The 8438-nt window shown below is 48.4% G+C and overlaps 1 protein-coding gene across 1 annotated transcript; it reads right to left on the reverse strand.

Moving 5' to 3' along the window:
• Positions 1–2085: 2085 nt before the first annotated feature.
• On the reverse strand, positions 2086–7461 carry LOC137649504 (serine/arginine repetitive matrix protein 2-like). Its single transcript, XM_068382488.1, has 5 exons — positions 7295–7461; positions 4835–6383; positions 4014–4750; positions 2948–3203; positions 2086–2271 (listed from the first exon to the last, which is right to left on the reverse strand). Exons 1-5 carry the CDS (start codon positions 7459–7461, stop codon positions 2086–2088), a joined length of 2895 nt encoding a protein of 964 aa, XP_068238589.1.
• Between the last annotated feature and the right edge of the window lie 977 nt (positions 7462–8438).

Consider the following 8438-nt stretch of genomic DNA (forward strand, 5'->3'; position numbering starts at 1 on the left):
GTATGTAATTAAGAGGTGAAATTTATATATGTGAACGAAAACTTTGCTTAACTTTAGTCTGCCATCGAATGTATTTAGATTCAACTTTATCGTCTTACTTCCTAAAATTGCAACTAAGCCATCTATATTTCTTGACCTCCAGCATACAAATTTAAAGACTTCTATATATTATGTTTTTTTTTCTGGTACATATTTAAAGATTTCTTTATCATCTGGCTAGCTCCTGACTACCTTAGCTTAGAAACCGGCGTTTATATATATATATATATATATATATATATATATATATATATATATATATATATATATATATATATATATATATATATATATAATGTGCGTCCATATATATACATATATATATATATATCAAAAATTTTAAATAATTTTTATTTTTCCTAACATACTTACCGAGAACTACTTTCTCTAGGAGATCACTGGTTATCTCTTTCTCTACGACCAGATTTGAATATATACCCCCCCCCCCCCCCCGTTCCGCTCTCAGTAGCTTTTACCCCCGGCATCCAGGAATGTGCCCCGAGGGTAGGATTAACGGTAGGTCGCCTGTTGGCCAGGTCACGCTCGTCATTAAGTTCTATTGCATTAGCATCATGCTAGTAAGGGAAGAAGGCACTCGGGGAAGGTAGTTAGGGCCATTACCCGAAAGTAGTTCTCGGTAAGTATGTTATTAAAAATAAAAATTATTTAAAATTTTTAATTTGTTCCAACACGAATACTTACCTTCGAACTACTTTCTCTAGGAGACTTACACTTTAGGAGGCGGGAGTGCCAACCTGACCCACTGACCTGGACGTGGAGGCCAACAGGCCTCAGTATAACAAGACCTACCAGAGAGCGGAAGCGAGGGTAAATATTCAAAATAATTCACGTTAGTGTCTAGGGACTCACCTTTAGAAAATCTTCTTTCGATGTTTCTTCTCGACGTGTAGTCGTGAAGAATGAGTGATTCCTAGGAACAGACGGTACCCACCGAAGAGGCAAGTAAGCAACTGGGTAGGAGGTAGGAGAACCGCACTTGTGCCTACCGGTCGCTAGTCTTGAGTGTGCCTGGGGAATACCGTTATACCGCTTGGAGGGCGGAGATGACTGTTCCAATGGAGTACCCGTCCAAGAATTTCCTTGAGTAATCCTTGAGGTAGTGGGAAGTAAAGGTACCTGCTCGCAGGATTTTTCCTACTGCCATGTTTTTCTCAAAGGCTAAGGAGGTGCTCAGGCCCCTGATGTCATGAGGTCTGGGAGTGCCTGGCACTGCTATGCCAGCTTCCTTGTAGGATCTGGCGATCACCTGCCTCAACCAGAAGGAGATGGTGTTTTTGGAAACTTGTTTCTTATCAATACCCATGGAAACGAAGAGGCTCTTGACCTCCGGTCGGAGATGCGCTGTCCTTTCCAGGTATTTTCTAATTGTTCGCACTGGGCACAATTTTAAGTCTTCTGCATTACCTGTCTTAGGGATGGCAGGAATCGAGAAACCTTCGAACCTCGGGTCCCAGACTGCTGGGTTCTGAGTTTTGGCCACAAAAGAAGGTACGAACTTGAAGGATACTTCTTTCCACCCCTTTGAGTGAGAGACGTCGTATGACAAACCATGAATCTCTCCCACCCTCTTGGCTGACGCCAAGGCCAGCAAGAAGACGGCCTTGAGAGAAAGGTCTTTGTTCATGATATCTTTCAAGGGCTCAAAGGGAGGACGACACAGCATCTTCAGAACCAAGGCTAAGTCCCACTGGGGCACTCTCCTCGCCTGAGGGGGGCAAGACTGCTCAAAGCTTTTGATAAGCATCGCTATGTGTCTCGAGGCCCCCAGGTCGATGCCCTTCAGGAAGAAGACTTGGCCTAAGGCAGCCCGCACTCCTTTTATGGCTGGGATTGACATCCCTACTTTGTCTCTGAGGAACATCAGAAACTCTGCTATATCTGGGACCGAGGCCCTAAGAGGTCTAATGTGTCTCTCAGCACACCACTTTGTGAAGGAGGCCCATTTTGCCTGGTATATTGCCACTGACGACTTCCTCAGGTATAGCGACATTCTCTTAGCTGTGGAGTGAGAATAACCTTCCTTCTTCAGGAGCCGCTGGATAGTCTCCAGGCGTGAAGGCGAAGGGAGAGTGGGTTGTCAGGGAACTTGAGGAAGTTAGGCTGTTGCAGAAGGTCTGACCTGGCGGGTAGAGGCCAAGGCGGGTGACTCATTGGGTCTTTTAGGTCTAAGAACCACTCCCTCTCCGGCCACCAGGGCGCTACCAAAGTCATCTTTAGGTTTCGGGCGGCCCTTACTCTGTTGAGCACTTGCCTTATCAACGTGAAGGGGGGAAAAGCGTAAACATCCAGGTTGTCCCACTTGTGCTGAAAAGCGTCTTCCAGGGCTGCTTTCGGGTCTGGCACCGGGGAGCAGTAGACTGGGAGTTGGGCATTGAGTCTCGTTGCAAAGAGGTCTATCACCGGGAAACCCCAACGCTGAATGATGAGCCTGGCTACTTCCGGGAGGAGGGACCACTCTGTCCCTACTATCTGGCCCATTCTGCTGAGGCCGTCGGCCAGAACGTTTCTCTTCCCGGGAATGAACCTCGCTAATAAGACTACTTGATTTTCTTCTGCCCAATTCAGAATCTCTATGGTGAGATCGCACAACTCCCTCGATTTTAAGCCCCCCTGCTTCTTTATGTACGCTACTACCGTGGCGTTGTCGCACATCAACGCCACGGTGTTTCCTTTTAGCAGACTTGCGAAGTGTAAGCATGCCTTCTGGACTGCTTTCAACTCCAGGACATTGATGTGGAGTTGCTTTTCCCCTTCCAACCAGGTGCCTCGTGCCGTCCCGTCGAGGAGGTGGGCTCCCCACCCTTGGTTGGAGGCGTCTGTGAACAGGAGCAATTCTGGAGGGCTGGTCCCGAAGGGCATCCCCTTGAGGGAGTTCGACTGGCAGTACCACCATTCCAGGGAGGGTCTTGTGTCTGGAAGGACCCGAACTAGCATTTGTTGTTAGTGTGTCTGGCACCAGAGGCTCTTGAGATTCCATTGGATGGATCTGAGCTTTATCCTCCCCTGTGGGACTAGTTTCTCCAACGAGACCAGGTGGCCTATCATCCTCTGCCAGTCTTTCGCTCTCCTTGGCTGTTCCGATAGGAAGGGCTTGATAATGTGCCTGAGGTTCTTGATCCTGTCCTCCGAAGGGAAAACTTTCCCTTGAATGGTGTCCAATGTCATCCCCAAGTAGTTCATTCTGTTGGACGGGGATAGATTGGACTTCTTTGGGTTGATGACGATACCCAGATCTCTGCAAAACTGAAGGAGACTTCTCCCTTGTTCCTCCAAGAGGACCTTTGAGGCGGAAAGGAGCAACCAGTCGTCCAGGTATCTGATAAGGCGGAAGCCCCGTTCGTGAGCCCACACTGATACAGTCGCGAAGACTCTCGTGAATACCTGGGGCTCTGTTGACAGACCGAAGCAAAGAGTCCTGAATTGCAGGATCTGGGAACCCCATTTCACCCGGAGGAACTTCCGACTCGATGGGTGGATCGAAATTTGGAAGTATGCGTCCTTGAGGTCGACGGTCATCATAAAATCTTTCTCCCTCAAGGACAGCAGAACTGACTTTGGAGTGTCCATCTTGAAGTCCGTCTTCTTGACGAACTTGTTGAGAGCCGACAGATCTATAACTGGCCTCCACCCCCCCGTCGCTTTCTCTACCAGGAACAGGCGACTGTAGAAACCAGGTCCTGGGAGAGGAACTTCTTCCATGGCGCCCTTCTCCAACATGGAGGACACCTCCTCTTGAAGGGCGGTCCTCTTTACTGGATCTTTGGGCGCTAGCCATTCCGTCCAGTTGGCCGGAATAAGAGGGGGTGGATTCGCCAGGAATGGGAGTCTGTAGCCCTCCTTTAGGACGGACACTGTCCAAGGTTCTGCTCCTTGGGCCTTCCATGCTTGCCAATGTAGTCTGAGGCATTCCCCAACCCGAGGCTTGGGTGGGGATAGGGGGCCTCCCACTCTACCTTCTTCTAGAGGAACGGCCTGATCTGCCTCTCCTAGAGGCGGAGTAACCCGACCTGAAGGAGCCTGAGGGTGCTGAAGTACCTCTGCGGGAGGGTTGAGGAGTTGAGGACCAGGAGGAAGAGGGGGCTTCTCTCCTCGTAGTGCTGGAAGAGGCTTGGGGCGTCGCGGCGCTGTCCGAGACTGACCTCTTGTATGGAGGTCTCCTTAAAGCTGCCGGTTTGGTGACGTTGTTCTCCTTCCTCTTTGAGACTTTTTCCATCAGGGCCTCTAACTCTTTCACTGGAAAAAGAGACTCTCCCCACAGGGGGAGGCTGCGAATTGCTCGCACCTCCCTGTCCGGTACTTTCCGGGACACTTTGGCGAGAACCGTGTCTCTCTTACGGAGAACCCAGTTGGCTGTAAGGGCGAGAGACTGGTACGAGAGGAATTTTAGGGTTTTACCCCCGGAGATAAGGAGTTCCCTCATCAGGCTTTGCTGGTCAGGGTCTTCGGGGTCGTAGGAGGCTTGCACACCCACCAACGTGGAAGCCCACCAGTCTAGCCAAGAGGAGACGTTAATTAGGTCTCGCGACATCTCCTCCATCATGGAGGCCTCTGCAGGTGAGAAACAGACTGGGGCCGAAGAAGCTCTGTCGTCAGAAACTCCTTGGCCCAGAATGTCTACGGCCGTGGCCACTTTACAAGGTCCTGGGTGACGTCCCTCGGGCAAATAGACCTTCCCTTGGTTCTTGAGGCCCTGGAGTAATTTAGAGGCACTTTGGGACTTGGGAGCCTCGGCATTGCCGGCTACCACATTGTCAATAAACTCTTACCCCAGAACTAGGTCTCGGGCCAGAGGGAGTGCCAGGGAGGACTTAGGCTGGGAGGGAGTCTGCATAATCCTCAGGAGACTCGACCTCCAGGAATCCCCACCTGTCGCTGTAGGTTCTGCTATTCCATGGTGCCTCCTTATCAGGCTGACCACTCTCCTATAGGCGGAGTCTTCCGTCGGGGAGCCCTCTCCTTCGTCAGCTGAGGCCTCGGCCTGGGGCGGGGAAGCCGGGTTACCAGGCACGCCGACCGGACGTCTGACCCTGGGGGCCAGGGGCGCCGTCCTGCCAAGGTACTGGACCTCATCTGCCGGTAAGACCGGACCAGGGGCTCGGGATCGTGTAGGTACCGCTGGAACAGCGGGGACTCTCGTTCGCCCGAAGGCTCTGGGTGCTGAGGGTGCGGTTCCCGGGGGCTGACCCGACAGCGGGAACCGTTCCTTCCGACCTGAAGGCCGCACCAACTGAGCTGGTTCGGCCTGGCTGCCTGTAAAGAAGCGCGTTTCCCCCCGCTGGGCGGGGTAAACCGGAGGCCTCAAGGACTTATGCCTAACAGAGAGGTCTTTCCTGCGAGCCAGGTCACGAGGGTCAAGGCCGTGCTTGGAGGGCGGCTGCCTTGGGGACTGCTCGTTGGACCGGTGGTCCGGGGACCGAAGCGCCTTCGATTCTCGCGACGAAACGTAGACCCAGGCTCCCCCGGGAGATACACTCATCCTATACTTACGGCTCGGGGAGCGGGATTGTTTCTTGCTGTAGCTAGAGCGCGACTTTGACCTGGAACGTTCAGTCCTGGACCGCTCCCTCCGACGGCGGTGTTTCACCTTGACCTCTTCCTCTGACGAGGAATAGATGTCCGAAAAACCAGATGACACTGCGTCCACCACGTGTCGGCTGGAAGCGGGGACTGTGGGGGACTTCTTAGGACGGTGAATGCCAGAGGTCGAGGCCTGGAGGAAGTCATCGGGGACTTCCGTGGGAAGGGTCGGGAACGAATCCAATCGTTCCATGTCTGGGAGCCAGGGGTCCAGGTCCACGTCCATCCTCAGGGGAGACCTACCCGGCGTCTTCGGGAGCCTCCAACCGTAGACATCGTGACTCGCAGGTTGGATTTTACTCCGGCTATCTCCCCCTAAAGAGGAGCCGGAAGCACAAGCCCACGAGGGCGGCGGTGACACTGAAACTGCGTTATTACCCCACACGGGGTCATCGGAGGAAGCGTGCCCCCCGAACACGAGGGCCGACTCTCCGGGCGCACTACTAGGACCTTCACTAGCCCAAGAGGGGCCTGCCACTGGCTCTGCACTAACACTGGGCTCCTGGGATAGGACGCCTTGTTCATCCCCTACGCTAGACTTACCTCGTCCCCTACTTTGTGTAGGTGACGGCGAAACCGAGACTCCGTCGGAACGCTCACTGGGCGACGGAATTGGCGAGGAAACACTAACTTTCCTGGGGGAACGTTTCGCTGATTTCCTTTTCTTAGTACCATAACGTAGCCACTGAATATCGCTCCAGTCCACGCACTCGGGGCACGTGTCTGCTGACGAGCACACTTTACCTCTACAGGAGGAACAAAGGGAGTGAGGATCTACTTCAGGCTTGGAGAGGAACGCTCCACACGATTTCCCGGCTCTAGGCCCAGGACAACGGCGAACTAGCTCCATAACGCACACAACGCCCGACACAAGCACTTAAGGAAATGAATGAAAGAATGAATGAAACACTGGGTAAGCACACGGTTGAAAAGTGAACGCACAGGAACACTTGGGAAAGCACACTATAAAAACGCTGGGAACACGTGGGTCGCAGGACGCACACAAAGGATCGGTAGAGATAAAGATACTAGGGAGAGAGATGTTCATCTCTCTCGACCAGAGAACTTAATGGCGAGCGTGACCTGGCCAACAGGCGACCTACCGTTAATCCTACCCTCGGGGCACATTCCTGGATGCCGGGGGTAAAAGCTACTGAGAGCGGAACGGGGGGGGGGGGTATATATTCAAATCTGGTCGTAGAGAAAGAGATAACCAGTGATCTCCTAGAGAAAGTAGTTCGAAGGTAAGTATTCGTGTTGGAACAAATATATATATATATATATAATATATATATATATATATATATATATATATATATCATATATATATATATCATATATATATATATATATATATATATATATATATATCATATATATATGTACATATATTTTTTTCTCGCCTTTTGATAATATTCTTCTTCTTGTTAATCCTCTGGTACCCACAGAATGCATAGGGTCTCCATGGGTTCACGCAATATAACTCTTTCCCTATGCCATATCTCTGAACTCGACCCAATTCTCATATCCAATCTCCCTGAGCATTATCGTCAGTGACTTCCATTCAGGTAGGCTACATCTTCGACTAACTCAGCTTCCCTTTTTAAAATATGCTCCAACTATCTCTATTTTGATAATCTAATTATATCGTTCACACTGTGAACCGCTGCTACCTGGTAAATTGCTGTATTTGTTGTATACTGCTGTCATTTGATTCCTAAAATCCTTCTCAATCCTTACAATGCTGTACCACGACTGGTGCTCATATCTTAATAGCGCCTTTGCATGAGGGTCTTCATTTCCCTCGTTCATATTCTTAAACATTTTGTCTTGTTAGAATTGTAGATACGATTATCAATAGGATTTATTATAGTGTTTTGTCATTTACTTTCAAATCCACTCATGTTGAGAGTTTTATATTCATGCTTATCACTTCCTGCGTTTTCTTATAGTATATTAATATTTTGTCCTTTTGTATTCTAATGTGTAAATTGACAAAGATGGTAATTTACTCATACGGTATAGGCTATATTCATAAAAAGAAATCACATAAATAGGCTACGAATATTTATATCTGATTTACTTTTAAAAATGCTTTATATAATTAATCATACATATATTAACATAGGCCTTAGTTAAAACATAATTGTTTTTCATTGCAGATACAGGACAAGTTACAACAACGCTCATTGCAAAGCAGTAAGCTACAGAGGAGATAGGAAAAGTAGCCAAGGACAAAGTGAGTATAAAAGGAGTATGTATTGATTTATATATAAATTTGAGCTACAGACAGTACTTAAAAAAATCATAGCGGAAAAAAGTAACTGTAACTAAAAAAGGAGATAGTAGATTTATCTTCGAATGAAATATGGAGCTGCTAAAAGAACCTCGTCCTTTAGTAATACTGCAATTATTTTCAAATATCAGAAATAGAGTGAGAGAAGGATCTAAAAGATTGGGGAGTATAATGATTTAATGTAAATTAGCAAATGATTGTGAAAGTTAAGATTGTTTATCAGGACAGGAAAAGGTCGATTTAATGCATAGACACCAGGCTACATATGGTAATGATATATTAATTACCTGATTAGAGCGTATCACGCATGTGCATGTGAAATAGTAGAAGAATGAATGAGAGGAACAATGGTTTCCTCTTGTGCAAGGAAGTGTAGTTTTCCAAATTGTAGAGACATAACACTTCAAGTTGTACTGACCAAATTTTCATTTTAAAAAAGTGGTATACCAATGTGTAGAATATAGAAATTCACTTTTGATGGCATTTGTGGACTAAGAAAATATAC

This window comes from Palaemon carinicauda, chromosome 11, assembly GCF_036898095.1.
Source record: "Palaemon carinicauda isolate YSFRI2023 chromosome 11, ASM3689809v2, whole genome shotgun sequence".
Lineage (NCBI taxonomy): Eukaryota > Metazoa > Arthropoda > Malacostraca > Decapoda > Palaemonidae > Palaemon > Palaemon carinicauda.